Raw genomic sequence first — 17647 nt, forward strand, 5'->3', positions numbered from 1 at the left:
ACAGAGCGGGTAAAAGCGACCCCCTTAAGTGGAGCCGCCCCGAGGGCTGGGCCTGACCCGCCCCTTCCCTGCTCCCCACTCAAGCGCTGGTGGGTGTGAGTGCGAGTAGCGAATGTGGGAGAGTAAGGACGTTCCGCACCTAACTGCGTTCTTGGGGACCGCAGCCTGTCCAGTTCCGGCAGCGTTTGCGCCGTGGCGCGGGGTCATTGCGCCCAGGCGCAGAATTCCGACGGCTTCGAGCGCTCACCAGCTCCAGCCTAGCTGGCTCTGCCCCCTCGGAGCTGCCGGTCCCGTCGCCGAGAGTCTGAGCGCCTCCCTCCAACCCGGAGCCGCCAGGAGAAGGAGGAGGAGGCAGTGGAGAGGCTGCGGCAGGCAGGCAAGCAGGCAGGGCCGCCTTTGATGTGGGCGCGGCGCACCCAGGCTAGCTGAGCGCCCGTCCGGCCGCGCCCCGAGGGGGGAGCCCCCGGGCCCCGCATCCTCATTGTGCCGGCTCGGGCCCGGGCCCGCCCCCGGCCCCCCGCCCCCTCGCCGCCCGCGCGTAGAAAACGCCCCGGCCGCCGCCAGTGGTGGGAGGTGGCGATGCGCACGGCCGGAGAGACGCGGAGGAGGAGACATGAGCCGGCGGGCGCTCAGACGGAGCGGCCGTGACGCGTTCGTGCTGCAGCCGCGCGCCCCGGCCCCGGAGCGCTGACCCCTGGCCCCGCGCAGCCCCGCGCCTCGCCTGGAGAGCGCGCCCCAGCTTCCAGCCCCGCCGCGCATGCTGCACCCGGAGTAAGCCGGGCAGCCAGCCTCCCGCAGACGCCCGGACGGCCGGCCGGCCGGCAGTGAGCAAGCTTTCTCGCACCGGCCGGTGCCTCCTGCACAGCGGCGGCCGCCCCGCAGACCCAGCTCCAGCCCGGAGGGCGCAGCGCTCGGGAGGAGCCGCGCGGGGCGCTGATGCCGCAGGGCGCGCCGCGGAGCGCCCCGGAGCAGCAGAGTCTGCAGCAGCAGCAGCCGGCGAGGAGGGAGCAGCAGCAGCGGCGGCGGCGGCGGCGGCGGCGGCGGAGGCGCCCGGTCCCGGCCGCGCGAAGGGGACATGTGCAGGCTGGGCTAGGAGCCGCCGCCTCCCCCCCCGCCCAGCGATGTATTCAGCGCCCTCCGCCTGCACTTGCCTGTAAGCGCCCGCGTGCGGGGCTGCCCACCCTGCCTGGATGTCTGTCCGTGTGCCTGTGGCTCTGTCTGCCCGCCCGGCCGTTCTTCTGACTTTCCGACTGCGTATCTGTCTATACGCGGGTTCCCCTCCCTCCAGTCCCACTGACTGCCTCTCCATCTCTCTCTCCCGCAGGTGTTTACACTTCCTGCTGCTGTGCTTCCAGGTACAGGTACGTGGGCTCCTGACTCTGACCTCCCCCCCACCCGCCCCTGTCTCCCGGTACGTGTCTACCCCCCCTCCCTAGGGCCGCGCCCCCTCCCTGTGCCCCACCCCTCCTGGGCGCCGAGCCCAGTGCACCTGTTCCCAGGGCGCGGAAGGGTGGCTCCAAATGCGCCCAGCGCGGGCGGGGGACCGGCCAAGGGCAAGGGGCTCTGTTGCGGGACTCAGGCTGGCGCGGGCTGCCACGGTCCCTGTCGGCTTCGGCTGGGAGAAGATGCTCGGAGCCGGCGGCCTCAGCCGCTACAATGTGCCCGGCTCCAAACACCCCCCCCCCCCAGACCCCCGCCCCCCGCCTCCCCGCCCGGCCCGTAGCCGGTGAGGAGTCAGGACGTAGGGATTTTCTCTGCCAACCGTCCCTTAACATCTCCGCTCGCTCTTCCAAACAAAAAGGCTCCTTTCAACCGAGTGGATTTGGAGTCCAGGGAGAAAGCTTCAGTTGTAAATTACTCTGTGGTTTCAAAGGCGTTTGCAGCATTGAGAGAAAGACAGAGAGAGAGGGAGAGAGAGAGAGAGAGAGATGTTGTGCTAGGAGGGGAGACTGGGGTGAGAGCGAGCAGAGCGGGGCGCCTGGGCCGAGGGACCACTGCCTGCGAGGCGGCTCCGGAACGGGCCGCGCTCCGCAATGCACACCCTTGCCCAAGGTAGTGCAGCCCTCAGCTGGTTCCCCGCCTCGCTCCCCGCTCGCTCGCTCTCCTGAATCAGAAGAGGGCTTGGCGCTCAGCCTGGAAAGCACTTGCTAAAATCTGATCTGTTACTTCAGCAGCTTTCAGACTCGGGAAGGTCTTGGCACGCAGACAGTTGGAACACTGGGGCTTCCAAAGCCGTGGAAATGAAGGAAAAGGGTTGGGGGGCGGGGGAGGGAAAGAGAAGAGGGACTGAGGGAGCTGACTTCAGCCCCGATTAGAACCAGACCAGGCTGCCTCAGCTTGGAGGGGGGGCGCAAAGGGAAAGGGAATAGGAAGTGCCAGCTGCCCTAGCCCTCCACCACCTAGTGCTCTGAGGGAGGCGCCCTAGGAGGAGCTGGGCTGGGGCCAAAAGAGATTATCTGCCCCTTCCCCCTCTGGGTTGAAGGCAGGTGTCCTCATAGGGTTCGAGAGGATGCTTGGGCCTTAGCTTTCTGGATTCCCAAGGTGCCCAGAGAGAGCACTGAGCAGGCGAAGTGGTGGTTCTCCCAGGTGTGTGTGTTGAGTGCTGTTGAGACTCACGGGTCTCTTGCGGAGGGCGGCGGCGGTGGTGGTGGTGAGTCTGCTTATCTCCCCTCCCACTCCTAAGAGAGAGCTGTTACCATCGGGATGGACATTGAGGTGAGGGCAACTAGTTGGGACTGGGGGCTGGAAGGATGGATGGACAGACTGATGGGTTCTTTCCTTCTGTTGGCCAGGCTGGGGTCCCCGGTGACTCCTTGAATCAATACAACTGGAGTCAGTAACTTAAGACTGGCCGTTTGCCAAAGCAGATGTGACCCTGTGTGGTTGCAGGGGGCAGGGTGGGGAATGGCTGGTGTCAGAGAGAGAGGCCAGTGCCAGGCATGGCCTGCTTGGTTTGCAGCTGAGTCCCCAAACAGAGGGCAGGCCCCAGGGTCACCCCGGGGGACTGCTTGTCTGACCTGGGTGAGAACTCTTTTCCTGAGTGCTGAGCCTGGGTCCGGGGCCGACGAAATGGGCATAAAGTAGAGAACTGGTTTCAGACTTTGTTGCCCAGGTCTCTTGTTGCCTGCTGCCTCTTGGTCCTTGAAGTGGGGCCCAGGAGGGGCTGCTGTGTGGTCTTTGTGTTCTCGGGGTGGGGGGGGCGGAATGTGAGGGAGGGAACCTGGACTCTGCATCCCACCTCCACGTCCTGGCCAGAGCTAGAGCCAGCCTGTGGGGGGGAGGGGCGGGGAGGGGAAAGCTGGATGGGCCGTCTGGGTTAGGTCCATTGGGGTTACGCCTTCAAGCAGGTGAGGGAGCCTCCTCTCCCCCCCCCCACCTCCCCTTTCCTTTGCAGCCTTTCCCATTGCAAACTGCCTTAGGACTGACTGATGTTTTTAACCCATGATCCATGCACCCTTAGGATATCTAAGGATGGGATTATGGGGGAGGGGTGGTCCCTGAAACACTGTGTGCAAAACGGTGCCCATATATGCAGTGTATGTGAGATGGTTCTCAGCTCCCCACAGATTTTTGAAAGCACCCATGATTGCTGAAAGATAAAGCAACGCTACCCTGGGGAGTTATAGACAAAGTTGGCAGGCTCACATCCTCCTTTATGCTCGAGGGACAAGGTGGAGTGTTCGTTAGAGGTAAAGATGAGGGGTGGGACCCTTGTGCTAGTTGCGGGAGTCTGGAGTCTGCTCCCCACTGAGGTGATGGGCCAACACCGGGAGAGCAGCTACTTCCTGGACAGGGTGCATTTGGAGGGTGGTAATGAGAGCGCCCTTGGTGAGCAGGGCCCAGGGGAGGCTCCCTGCACCGTAGGAAGGGCTCAGGGCTTTGCCATCCTGTGGACTGCGCCTGAACCCCAGCTGCATCTTTCCCTATATGTAGACCTCCGCGAGACTTAGCTTCATCATTTGTGACATGGGTGGCCCCGAGGATGAATGGTATATGATAGACGTGGAAGAGGTTTTGCGAATTCTCATCCCCCAGGAGCACATTGCTCTGCTGGGAACTCTGTACACCTATGCCCTTCCTTCCCCCGCCTTCGTGTTTTGGGGAACTGGTCCAGTCCTAGCAACAGAGTTTCTGGGCTCCTCCCCTCTTTCCATCCATCATCAGCCATCAAACCCCAAATGGGCCCCTTGCCCCCAGCCACATTTCTGTGAACACAGTCAATGCCAGACACTGCCCGCACCGCCCCCCCCCCCCCCGACAATGTGGTGAGCCCCGCCCTCCCCTGCCGGCAACCCTGGGAGCGGGAAGCTGGGAATTTAATAAAATCCCTTCTCCACACGACTTGGGACACCGTGGATAGCTCAAATCGGAAGAATTTTAAAAATTTCCAAGGGGAGCAAGCGGCGTGACCAGTAAATTGCTTTTCTGCACTTGGCTGAGCGCTGACAATGACACCGGGCTGGGCCTTTCACGCAGCTCCGCCGGCACCTGCCTGACATTGTTCCTGCCGCCAGGCTCGGCTAGGTCCTGGCCTTCCCCAGACAGGCCAGGCGTGAGGCGGGCCAGGGCAGGGGGGCCTTCCACTGGCCCCTCGGTCCCTCCCTCCCACAGCGCTGCTTCCTCTCTCACCGCACTTGCTCAAGTTTGGAAGTTTCCTTCCATGCCTTCTCTAAGGCTGACCACCCCCATGCCTGGCCTCTTCAGTGAGGTGTAGAACCTCTCTTCAAGCTTGCTAGGATGGGGAAGCCAGAGACAGAGTCCTTTGGGACTTGAAGAGGATGGGACGCTGTCCTATTGGATTGTACTTTTAATTTCTTGAAGAAGCCACCTCATCCATCCGTTCGTCCATCCAGTCAGGTATTTGTTCATCAAATACTTTCTGGGAGCCTGCTTCTTGCTGCCCCTGGAACAAGACTAGTCCGTTCCTGGCCTCAAGGAGCTCCCAGTCTAGAGAGGGAGAGTGCCAGATAAACAGGAGTTCCTTCAGCCCCGCCCCTCCTGTCCCAGGCTGTGAAGCATTGAGAGGTAGGGAGCATCCTCCAGCCTGATGGGGGTGGGGACAGGGGAGGGGGCGGGGCAGGAGAGGGGAAGCCAAGGCTGGAGAGAAGTGACCTGCGTTTGGTGAGAAAGTGCTACTTGTATGAATTTCCAAGTGGCTCTTGCATCAGGAAGTTCCTTTCATCCTTTCTACCATTCTACAAGGGAGACTGGAGTAGGAGGAATATTACCATATTCCTACCTCACAGGTGGAGAAACTGAGGTACAGAGTGGGGAAGGGATTTTTCAAGGCCATGGCTAAGACCCAAGACTCTGAAATCAAGACCTTGTATCCTTTCCAGCACACCAGGCAGACTTTTTGAGAAACACTGCAGTTGTTCAGAAAGAATACTGATGGGGAAATGGAGTCTCAAGAGGCATGCTAGGGGCCCTTAGTGAGAGATCCGGTTGGATCCCCCTGATAGGATCCCTTATTAGGGGATGATCACAGAGTCCAGGTGGGCGTCTCTGTGGTTGAGGGCATCTGACTTGGTGTCTGCAGGCCCTGATCTTCCTGGAATGTTCTGGTCTAAAAGGGTTTCAGAGCCAGAGGTGGATGTTTTTGGGGGTGTAGCGGGGTCTGGGGGATTCAGCACTCTCCTTCCATCTTCTTTCCCAGCATGGAGGGAGATGGGGGCACCCTGCCAGCCTTCCTGCAGCCCAGGAGTGTCACCTGCTCTGAGGCAAGGAGATGGATTTTGAACATTTCTTGTGGTTGGTGCAGCCAGTGTCCAGCAGGCTCTGGGCAGCGTGTCAGGGCCACAGCATTGCCTCCTCCCAGCCCTGGGTGGCTGGGAGGGCACGTTGGACCCCCAAAGGGAGATGGATGGGGACAGGGAGAAGACTTTCTGTCCTCAGCAGGATCTTTTGGTTCTGACCTCGTCCTGTAGCAGGGAAATTGTTGGTGTGGGAAATCAGGGTGTAGGCCCATCAGGGTAACAGCTATACTGGTAGCTGCCGCCGGGTATTGCGGGCTCGTTCTGTGGCTGACGCTTTCTCACAGCATCTAGGCTGTGCCTCACAACCAGCCTGGAATTAGGGAATTCTACAGATGAAGAAAGTGAGGCTCAGAGGCATGAAATAATCTGCCTTTGGTTGCACAGCAGGAGAGAGAGGCAGAGTGGGATTCAACTCTAGCTTGCCCACTCTAGGACCCAGGCTTATTAAACAGCACTTTAAAGGCTCTGGAATCTGCCAGGCTGGTTCAAAGAGTCGCTCTGCCTTGTCTTTGCTGTGTGACCCTGGACAAGTTACTTAACCTCCCTGGGTCTCAGCTTCTGCACGCATAAAATGGGAAGAAAACAACCAACAAAACAGCTCCGACTTCCTAAGGGTGTGGAGCAGGGAGAGTGCAGAACCCAGGGCTCTGAAATCTTGTCTGCCTTTCAAGACTTAGTCCCTGTGTCTCTTGTTCTGGGAGGACTCCCTTGGTTCCATCCCTCTGTCAGTGGATTAAGCTCCCCTCGCCCATGGCACTGCCACCTCCTGGTGACTGGGGGGAGAGGGAAGGTGTTGTTTCCTTTCTGAGGGCCAGGGTTGTCTGATGAACATCTGTGTGCCCCATATTTTGTGCTGGGTTGGGTTTCCCCCCTACTCACAAGGACCCATGGCTGAGCACTTAGGGAAGGGCAACGCCAAGGGCCCTGTCAGTGTGGCCCAGGCTGGAGGAGAGCCACTGGGCCTCCGGAAGGGCTGAGGCCTGCTGTTGGCACCTTGGGTCTGACAGTAGGGATTTGTTCTGGAACATCAGTGCGTAAGCGGGCCCCTCAGGCTTTAGTCAGTCTTGCTGGTAGGGCCTGGGAGATGACTGGGTTTTGTTTGCTCCGACATCTAAACGGCATAAGGCCTCAGGCCCATTTAAAATGCTGCTGTGCCAAGGATGGGGCCAAAGACAAGCCCCCCCATAGGCCACAGAGCAGAAAGACTCTCAGGATGCCTGGGTTGGAGTCCTGGCTCTGTCACTGGCTCATTGTGTGCCTCAGTTTCTCCACCTGGGTATCAGTGAAGTGAGCTAGGCGGCTTCTGTGGTGCTTGAATGTGTGGGCTTTGGCATAGGAGAGACCTTGGTTTGAATCCTATCTGTGCTGCTGAGCAACTGTTCAGCAAATTTCTTAACCCTCCACCCTCTGCACCTTGGTTTTCCCCATCCGTATAATGGGGTAATGAAAGGTACCTACTTCTTAAGGGTTATGGTGAGGACTAAATAGGATAATGCACACAGAGTAGCTAGCACTGTGTCTGACACTCAGTAAATAATTGAGTAATAGTAATTGCTCGATCAATTATATGCTCTGTGTGTGTGTTAACATGCTGCAGCGTGCTGAAGAAAGCTAGGAAGTCTGCGCTTCTTGCATCGGTGACATCAGGCCCCCTCTAGTCTGAGCATAGATCTTGGATTTAGGTCTGAATTTTATCCTCATTTCACCACTCACAGGCTGTGTGCCCTTGGGACCTCGTCAGCTGAGAAATAGGAATAATAATACCATTCCTAGGGCCTGTTGGGAGGATTAATTGAAGCCATGTCTTGGACCTGGTATGCAGTAGGCATTCAATTATGGTGCTGCTCCTCATTAGCAATCAGCAAACATGGCTGGCCCTGGACTGGGTTTTGAGCGGGATGAAGAAGACATCTAAGGCTTCAGCTTTTTTCCTCCATGATCCCTGTGAAGAGATGGCAGGTGCTTTGGCAGCTTTGTTTACCACTCTCCCCTTCCCACCTCTGCCTTGGAACCTCTTAGCACTTTGTCATTGCTCTGTGACCCAGTGCGTTCTCTGCTGGGACTCACAGGGATGTATAGGGGCTCAGGCTCTGGACGCAACCCACCTGGGTCATACCCCACCTTGGCCACTTGGTAGCTGCATGATTGAGTGAATTCTCAGCTTCTCTGTGGTTCATCTTTAATACAGGCATCAGGATGGACCCTCCCTCTTGGGGTTGCTATAGGGGGTGAACTGTGGTCACTTGGGGGGAAACACTTGGCCCAGCACATGGCTCATTATAAGTGCTGAGTAAATGTGAGCTGCAGTTATACATTTGACTCTGGTGTGCCTAGAGGCCTGCTTGTCTGCCAGCTCCTGGTTCCTGGAAATCAAAGGAGGCCTGGCCCATCCCATGGGCCCTGTGGCACCTGGCACGGACCTGGCATGCAGCATGAATGTCAGCAAGTGGAGGGGTGGGGAGAACAGCTTCTCTGAGGGCCGGGCATCTGTATGGAACCCCCCAACCCTGTACCAGGTGTGGGGCACGGGGTGCTCAGGACCTGTCCCAGCCCTCAGGGATTTGAGAGAAATCGGAGGGATCTGTGCAGGGGTCAGGGGCCCAAGGGTGCAGAGGGTATTCTGATGAAGGGCCCTGAAACCAGACTCAGGGCAGGAGGATCTTGCCTGGGAAGGTGCGCCATTTGAATCTTGAAATAGGAACAAGCTGGGTGAAGACTTTGAGCATCTCCCTCTGCGTGTGTGTGTGTGTGTGTGTGTGTGTGTGTGTGTGTGTGAAAAAGCCTTTGCAGGCACATGGACCATTTCTACATGGAGCAGGGAACAGCTTGATGTGCTCAGGGGACTCCAAGCTGTTTGGGATGGCTGGCGCATCAAGTTCAGGAATGGGGGTGATATAAAACGCCATGGTGGGCATTGAATGCCAGAATAAAGGGCTTGTTTATTACCTCTTTGACATGCATGACCCCTCTCCCCACCCAGGGGCTTCAAGAGAGAGGGATTGGAAGGAAGGAGAAAATGAGGAAAGAAGAGAGCATGGGTCTTTAGGAGTCCGCCCCCCGCTCAGGCTGGCTGCAGGGTTGACGGGCCGCGGCACCCATATTGACAATCTGTACAGAGCAGGCTGATGTATGGGGAGGAGGAGCTCCCGGTCAGCGCCTTGGGTGGCAGCACCCCCCTCCCATGCTGATGGCTCAGCCCTGCCAATCAATACATTGACAGCCCCAGGAGCTTAATGGACAGGTTGGGGGTGGGGAAGGGCCCTTCGGAGCATCACTCTGTCCTGGCTGGGATGGATGTGGGGAGTGTGACAGAAGAGAGGGGAGGAACCTGGGGCTAAGGGGTGGCTGGGGGCATCAGTCTGAGTGAACCAAGCTCCGATTCAGGGGTGGGCCCAGCCTCCCTCCTCCGCTTTCTGTCCAGGGGTGTCAGCTAGGGGAAACTGATGGACTCCGGAGCGAGAGGTGGGTTCAGTTCTTGGCTGCATCAGTTTCTGTACGACTTAGGCAAATCCCTTAGCCTCTCTGTGTCTCCCTTTATAATGGGGATGGTAATCGTTCTGACCTGCCCAGGTCCTGCGAGGAGCGAGGAGACAGTGCCTGGAAAGTGCTTAGCTGGGACCCTGGCACTGAGCGAACGCCCACTAAGTGGGAGCCAGCATTAGTTTCGTGCTCAACGACAGTAATAATCCATGGAGCACTATGACTGGCATCAACTCCTGGGCCTGAGTCCAGGCTTGCTCTTGAGGAAGAGTTTGGGAGCTGCATTTCAGGGTGGAGGGGGTGCTGACTCTACAAGGGGCCACTCCTGGAATGGGGTGCAGGTCTCAGGTTTGAATCCAGAATTTGGAGAAGCTCTGAAAGCCCTTGGCATGGCTGGCCCCAGTGCTGCTTCTGGAGGGGGAAGCAGGCAGTGGTGGAATGTGGCGGGAAGTCTGTGGGCTGCCTCTCCTGGGACCAGGGAGACCCTCCCTTTCTGGGCAGGCTGCCTGGAGACAGGGGCGCGGATTCTCTGAGGCCTCGAGGATGGTACCTGGGCGGGAGGGGCAGTCTGACCCCTTCCTCCTCTCTTGGGTAGGGGGTGAGCTCAAGGCCTCAGTCCTTTCATGTTTAATCCTCCACCTCAGTCCCTGCCCCACATATGGCTTGTGGCCGGAGCCAATTGCTTTCCTGAATGGGGGAAAGGAGGTGGGTGACAGAGAGAAGGGAGAATAGAGCAGGAGAGGGTGAAGAGATGGGGAGCGGAGGTTCTAGGCTGAGCTGGATTCGAATCTTGATTCTTTTTTGCACCTATTTTGTGCCTTTGGACAAGCAATGTAACCTCTCTGAGCCTCAGTTTCCTCATCTGTAAAATGGGGATAATAATCATACCAACTCATAGGGCTGCTCTGGGGATGACATAAGATAAGTTACTTAAGTACTTCTTAGTATGGAGAACATGCTCCATAAGTAGTGACTGTTTAGAAAATAAGAAAAAAGAAAAAGAAAAAAAAAGTGGCTCTTCTTACTTATGTTTTTCTGAGATAAATAATTGTAAACAATCTCATTCTGCTGATGAGAAAACTGAGGGTTAAAGAAATCAAGTAAGTTGGTGATTTTGGGGTGGAGCCAGGTCACACCCGAGGTCAGTGAGTGCTATTGTTGAACTTGTGTGGTGTGGGTGTGCTGATGTAACGTGTGTATTAGGTGATGTGTGATGTGGCAGATGTTGGTGTGAGGCGGGCCCAGGAAGAAATAGGAAGCCGCTTGAGACATGACTTCAGAACCAGGAGTGGAGGGGTGAGGTTGAAACCTTCGGTCAGAGGGAGCAACTGTGGCTATTGGATTCCCTGGCGGGAGGGGGAACCTGGGTTGACGTCTGGAAGCTGGCCCTGGGGTTGGAGTGGGGCTCACCCCAACCTCTTTTCACACCACGGTAGTTTCCCCCCAAGGTGCCTAGGAGAGGAGGCTTGGAAGCTAGGCAGGGGCTGGATGGTAAAGGACCACGTGTGGGCACTGTGCAATGGGTAGTGGGGAGCCAGGCAGATTTGGGAGCAGGAAAACCCCTCACCTCGTGCACTAGAGCCTGAGACTGCAGGCGGAAGGTGGCGGGCTCTGTCCCACTAAGCACCACGTCCGTGCTGGGATCTCGGGGGACAGTTGGACCCGTTGGGCCCTTGCAGCCCCCCTGTGCAATTCCTGGATCAGGGAGTGAATATTTCCACCAGAGCGCAAGCCCCTCAGAGAAGGGGTGGGTACCCCTGGGGGATAACAGGGGTCTCAGCCAGGCTGCAGGGGGACCCCACTGTAGGCTACCCTGCTGCGGGAAAAACTATCTCGACCTCAAAGATAATCCGTGAGTATGGGGTGGGGGAAGGAGAGCCTTTTGTAAGGCACCTTGCTCTGCCCCAGGAGACACCCTGTCAGTGCCAGCCCTGCTCGCCTTGTGAGAGCCACAGCATTTTGATTTTTGTCACACTGCAGCTTTTCAGTGCCCCTGATGATTATGCACCTGGATGGGTGTAGAGAGCAGCTCTGACTGTTCTAGGAAGTCCTGGAAGACAGGCCCCCTCTTGGGCAGCGAGGCCAAGTAGCAGGAAAGGACGAGCGAGGGGATGTTCCTGAGCGGCCCCGCTCTGCATGTGCTCTGCAGGCAGGCCCCGGAGCTCGGTGGCCCCGGAGCTCTGTGGCCCCGGGGAGAGGTGCCTCAGAGGTCCAGTCTGTGAAATGCACTCTAACTGGTGCCTACCTCCCCGGGGGCTTAAGGAATTTGACGAGGTATCATGTCTTGAGGGCTTCTTAGCAGAGTGCCTGGAACAGAGGAAAGCTTAGCAATTGATGGCTTTAAAAACCCTCTCTTGGGCACTCTGCTCATCTGGGTAGTAAGTGATGGGGCTGATTTTGGCTGCCAGGTTTTCCTCATCCTAGCCACAGTTATTTAGCAAACATTTGCCAGGTGCCTTCTGGGGGCAGAGCTGGAGGTTCAGGGATGAACCAGGCAAACTGGACTCTGGGGACAGTAAGCCATTACAGTAGTGTCCAGAGGCTGTAAGCCAGCCTGAGGCCGGAGGGCAGGAAATACTTCCAGAGGAGGTACCTGAGGGCAGGTGTCATCCAGGCAGAGGGGCCGTGCAAAGACCTGGAGTCCCCCAGAGGTCTTGCCCAGGAAGCCCAGGGGTCTTCCTACCTTTTCAAAAGGACGGACTCTGTTTCCATGTCCGATGCCACCCCTGTTACTGCCCTCGGGATTGATGTGGCCACAGAGTATGGCTTAAATGGTGGAAGCTGGGCAAGATGGATTGTTCCCCCGCATCCTGGGGAAGGGCCACTGGATAGCCCCTGCTGACCCTGGGTCACCCATGCTGCCTCTGTCCAGTGGGCCAGGGAGAAAATCGTTAATGGGAGGCTGGCTTCTGGGGCAGGGCAGTTCCCCTAGGGGACCTGGGGTGAGGAGATTGGTTTGACCTCTGGTCAATAAGGTCTCCTGTGAGCAGGAGGAGATCTGGAGGACAGGGAGGGAGGCCGGAGGCCTGGCCTTGGGGGAGGGGACAGGGCCAGGCCACCTCGGGAAGTCATTCCAGGAAGGTTGAGGGCCACGGGCGGGGGTTCTTCAGGACACATGCCCACCAGGTGTGGGCCTCAGGGGGCACTGGAGCTCTATCCTCCCTAAGCATTAGGATGTGAAATGAGGCAAGTCCCAGGTGTGAGACTGGGCTGTGAACGGGCTGGCCATTTAGGGTAGTGGAAGTGAAGAGTGTGCACTCTTGGTGCACCAGCGGCCAGGCCCTGCACCACCGGGCTGTGCAGCTCAAAGCAACCGACTTAACTTTTCTGAGCCTTAATTTCTACATCTGTTAAATGGGGGTGATAAGCATTCCCATGTCCTAGGGTTGTTGGGATGATCAAAAGCAATAACATCTTCCCAAACTGTAATCTGAGCAGCAGAAGTGCCTCGTCTCGAAGGACGTGAGAGTGTGATCCACTTGTGTCCTGGGGAGGCTTCTGTTTGCAGGGCTTCACCAAGAGCCTCTTAAAGGGCTCCCTTGTAGCCTCTCAGTAGTTATTTATGTCTGCTGAGCACTTAAATCTGTACCAGGCAACTGTTCTAAGACTATATGTTTAATATTCACAGCAACCCACAAGGTGGGTGCCATTGTCACCACTCTCAGTAACTTGCCTGGGGACCCTTAGCTAGGGAGTGGCTAACCCTGGGGGTTTTTTTTGTTTTTTTTTTTTTAAGAGTATAGTTGATTTACAATGTTGCATTAATTTCTGCTGTACAGCAAAGTGTATCAGTTATACATATACATATATCCACCCTTTTTTAGATTCTTTTCCCATATAGGTCATTACAGAGTATTGAGAAGAGTTCCCTGTGCTATACAGTAGGTCCTTATTAGTTAACTATTTTATATATAGTGGTGTGTATATGTCAATCCTGGTCTCCCAATTTATCCCCCCGCCCCTTTCCCCCCTGGTAACCATAAGTTTGTTTTCTACATCTGTAACTCTATTTATCTTTTGTAAATAAGTTCCTTTGTACCATTTTTTTAGATTCCACGTATAAGTGATATCATATGATATTTGTCTTTCTCTGTCTGACTTATTTCGCTCAGTATGACAGTCTCTAGGTCCATTCATGTTGCTGCAAATGGTATTATTTCATTCTTTTTTATGGCTGAGTAATAGTCCATTGTATATATATGAACCACATCTTCTTTATTCATTCCTCTGTTGATGGACATTTAGGTTGCTTTCATGTCCTGGCTATTGTAGATAGTGCTGCAGTGAACGCTGGGGTGCGAGTATCACTTCGAATTATGGTCTTCTCTGGATATATGCTCAGGACTGGGTTTTGAACCTGGATCCTGCTCCCCACTGTACTGGTGAGACAGGCGGGGCCCACTTAGGTGGAGCTGAAAGCAGTGCCTTGGGGCCACATGGCCTGGGGCTAACTCTGCCATTGCCTGCTCTGTGACCTTGTTGGTTCAACTTCGGCGCCTCAGTTTCCTCATCTGTAATGTGGCATAATGTTTCCACCCTGAGGATGATAGTGAAAGTTCAATAATGTGGTGCAGGTGAAGTGCCTGTGGAGCCTAGGCTGGGATTGGAGGACATGTGCAGGTCAGCGGGGGGACAGAGACCCTGGCCTGGGCATGGGGTGTAGCAATGAGGAAAACATGGTCTCTACTCTGGAGAGCTCACAGCTGAGGGCTGAGACAGATGCTTGGGCAGCCCCAATTCCAAGAGCCCCATCATGGGCTGAGTGGGGTCATGCTCTTGTGGGAATGGGGTCCTGCAAGCCTAGCGTGCCTAGAACAAACCCAGAACGCTGTCTGGACTTCAAGAATTGTTCAGCTTTCTGGTTAAGATGGGCTGGGACAGGCATACAATTATCAGGGCGTAGGAAAACCTAATTTAATGCTAAATGGGATGACAGACTCCAGATCTTTTCAATGTTCACTTGTTCATTCATACATTTGACAAATGTTTGAGTTCCTACTATGCTGTGTGCTGGGGATATAGCAGCAAACAAGTGGGGGAGACAGACAAAAACTAGATAAATAGATGTTATGTCAGTTTGATCAATGCTAGAAAGAAAATCAAAGCATGGTAGAGAGATGAGGAGTGACAGAAGTGGGGGCTGCCTCAGAGAAGCAGTCAAGGAAGTCCTGTCTTAGGACGTGACATGTGAGCAGAGGCTCGAATAAATTAGAGGAGCCAGAGTGCAAAAATCTGGGAAAGAACACTGAAGCAGAGGGAAGAGCAAGTGCAAAGGCCCTGAGGCCTGTGTGTATTTTGTGTTTGGAATGCTCAGAGCCCTAATAAGACAGCCAGTGTAACTGGTGGGGAGGGAGTGGTAGAAGATGAAGGTGGAAAGCAGTTGGGGGCTCATCTTGCAGGGCCCTGAGGCCCTGGCGGGGACATTAAATGTGATGTGAAGCCCTGGAGAGTTTTGAGGGGGAGGGTTACACAAGGTGATTGGGTTTGGTGGAAGATGGACTACCAGGGGGAAAGAGTAGAAGCAGGAGGCTGGTGAGGAGGTGGGTGCAAGTTGTCTAGGTGAGAGGCCGTGTTCAGGGAAAGGAGACGGGAGAGATACGTGCTGGCGTAGCCAGAGGTGGCTTCCTGGAGAGTGTGGTCAGACATGAGCTAAACCTCCAGGGATACAGGGAATTTTGATGAGAGATGCTAAGCAAAGGCTTCTCCACGAGGGGCTAGGGATGTGGGCAAATGCTTGGTGTAGGCGAGCATGAGGACACTTGGGGTGTGAAGAGGAGACTGCCACCAGCATCAGCTCCAGGGGGAGAAGTGACAGTGGGCTCTGGTTCATTCGTTCCCAGGAAGAAATTTGCCAGGTCTCCTTCCTTCCCCGCTGAGGACCTAAACAGGAATTATATGCCCCCCATCCATTTCCCATCTCCATATTGATTTTGGTGCTTTTCTTCCCATTTGCTCACTGTATCCTAACAGCCACCCTGGGGTGTAGTCAGGCCGGAGGCTCTGCCCCACTGTTTTACTGGGGAAGAACCTGAGGCAGAACAAACCATGGGCCCAAGGTCACATGGGAAACTCCGCTCCGTACTTCTTGCTTTAATTTGGGGGTGTGGTGGAAAGATAGCAAACTTTGCTGTCAAATAGACCTAGACCTGATTCTTAGCTTTGCTGCTTCCTGCCTGGGCCACCTTGGGCAACTTGCCTCATCTCTCTGAGCCTCAGTTGCCTCATCTGTGAAATGGAGGTGGTAACAGGAGGGCAATTATGAGCGTGTGCTGATGCCTGACCCAGAGCTGGCGTAGAGGAGACCCTGGCTCTTTGTTGTGAATGTGGTTCCTGCACGCAGGAACTCTGGACTTCCAGGGTAGCTCACTGTCACCCCTTTCCCTGCTCAGGTGCTGGTGGCCGAGGAGAACGTGGACTTCCGCATCCACGTGGAGAACCAGACGCGGGCTCGGGACGATGTGAGCCGTAAGCAGCTTCGGCTGTACCAGCTCTACAGCCGGACCAGCGGGAAGCACATTCAGGTCCTGGGCCGTAGGATCAGCGCCCGCGGCGAGGACGGGGACAAGTATGGTAAGTGTCAACCCCCTCCTCCCCGACCGTGTACACATTCTTCCCGGCCTCTGAGACCTCAGGTTCAAATCCCAGCTCTGCTGTGTCCTGGCTGTGTGATCTTGCACCTGGCGCTGAGCCTTTCTGGGCCTCAGTTTCCTCATCTATAAAATGGGGATGCAGTAGTGCATCCCTGAGAGCCTTATTGGGAGTAGTAACTGAAAAAATGAATAAAGCATGCTCTTGCTGGTAAATGCCCCATAAATGCCAGTCGTTATGGGTATCCATGGCAACCTGCTCCCCACGGCATTGCTTCCCCAGGTTCAGATGCTCGGAGGGGTGGGAGCCTCTGGGACATGCTTTTTGGATGCTGGTGGTGGTGGTGGAAATTGGCCTGGTGTGAGTGTGTGTGCGCATACATGCATATGTGTGTGAGAGTGTGTGCATGTGGACAGGGACAGGCCTGTGTGTGTGTGCTCTGCGGGCTTGAGCTTGTGCACCTATGAGGCATGGGCACTCACAGCACCTTGGGCCATGGTCCCCATGACCTGCCCTTGACCCTGGAACTGCCCAGCTCTCTTCTGGGGTGTTTAGGAAGCATCACCTGCCCCCAGCTGCCTCTGCAAAGGGGCTGGGAGGAGTGAAATAACCCTGACTCCCTTCCCTCCCTAAGCCTCCAACCCACAAAGACCCTCAGCAGTGAGTGAAGCAGGCAGGACTCCTCCCTCCCAGAGCCTGGAGGGGATTTAGGGGTCAGACTCTGAGCAAATACTGACCACACCTCCATCGCTTCCTACCTTCTCAGGCCCAGGTTCTGGGAGGTGTGCCAGGCCCCAGCCTTGGGTGGGGGGAAGCTGGGGCTGTAGGTGGCCACAGTACATGCGTGCGTGCGGCCGAGCCTGCCGGCCTGGGCTTCTCTGAGATGATGCTCCGCCTGCCCGCCAGCCCCTGCCCATTGCAGTCAAGACATGACAACAAGACAAATAATTTCTTGGATCTTTTATCTTGGACACCATTTATTTTCCCTCAGCCCCGGGGCAGGACTGACCTCATGGTAGGGCCCAAGTGTGGCAGCTGCACCGTCACTGGGGGCTGGGCCAGGCCGGGCTGGGCAGGGCTGGGCCACGCTGGGCTCCTGCTTCTCCAGGCCAGCTGCCTCCCCTCCCTTCTCCTGCCCCATCACTCTTTACTGCCTCCATCCCTCCCTCCCTCGTCCCCCTTCTTCCTTTCTCAGTCTGGCTGCTTCTCCTTTTATCTGGGCATCTCTCTCTCTGAGTCCTTCTCCCCTCCTTCTGGTTGTTTCTGTCTGTCTCTCTGTCTCCCCCCTCCTCACCATCTCTGTCTTTCTCCCTGCTTCCCTCCCTCCGACCACAGCTTTCCGTCCCTCCTCCCCACCTCTCCCAGGCCCTCTGCTGGCCGCCTCTCTGGGGCCTCATCTCTCTGTGCCCCCCCTCCGTGGACGCCTGGCTGTGCTGGGCAGACCCAGGTGCTGGTTTTCCCTGGGATCTGCTGTCCAGTTGCTGCCAGGGAAGGGGCAGCTGGCTGGCTGGGGCGGGAGGGAGGTGCCCTCCTGGGGAGTCCCCGGAGCTCTGGCTGGCCCCTCCAGGCTGGGAGAGTACAGGGGGGTCAGTCTCTGGTCTGAACCATCTGTCCAGGCTCTGAGATAGGAGTCAAGAGCTTGGGAGGGAGAGGAGGCCGGGAATGGCCGGCCCCTCCCTCCAGAAGCCACTTGTCCTCTCATTTCCTCTGCCTGGACTGTTGACTCAGGGGATCTCACCTGCTGTGTAACCTTGCCTTCTCTGAGCCTCAGTTTCCCTCTGTACATTACAAGGGCTGGACTAGAGCAGGGCTTCTTAAACACT

At 56.4% G+C, this 17647-nt stretch overlaps 1 protein-coding gene across 1 annotated transcript in view; it reads left to right on the forward strand.

Moving 5' to 3' along the window:
* Window positions 1-1121: 1121 nt before the first annotated feature.
* FGF18 (fibroblast growth factor 18) overlaps window positions 1122-17647 on the forward strand; it is a 33513-nt gene continuing 16987 nt past the window's right edge. The window contains exons 1-5 of the mRNA XM_061188996.1: window positions 1122-1153; window positions 1325-1361; window positions 1437-1726; window positions 8110-8272; window positions 15626-15806. Of these exons, the coding sequence (XP_061044979.1) occupies window positions 1122-1153; window positions 1325-1361; window positions 1437-1726; window positions 8110-8272; window positions 15626-15806 (703 nt within the window). The remainder of the gene's footprint in view (window positions 1154-1324; window positions 1362-1436; window positions 1727-8109; window positions 8273-15625; window positions 15807-17647) is intronic.

Source organism: Eubalaena glacialis, chromosome 4, assembly GCF_028564815.1.
Source record: "Eubalaena glacialis isolate mEubGla1 chromosome 4, mEubGla1.1.hap2.+ XY, whole genome shotgun sequence".
Classification (NCBI taxonomy): domain Eukaryota; kingdom Metazoa; phylum Chordata; class Mammalia; order Artiodactyla; family Balaenidae; genus Eubalaena; species Eubalaena glacialis.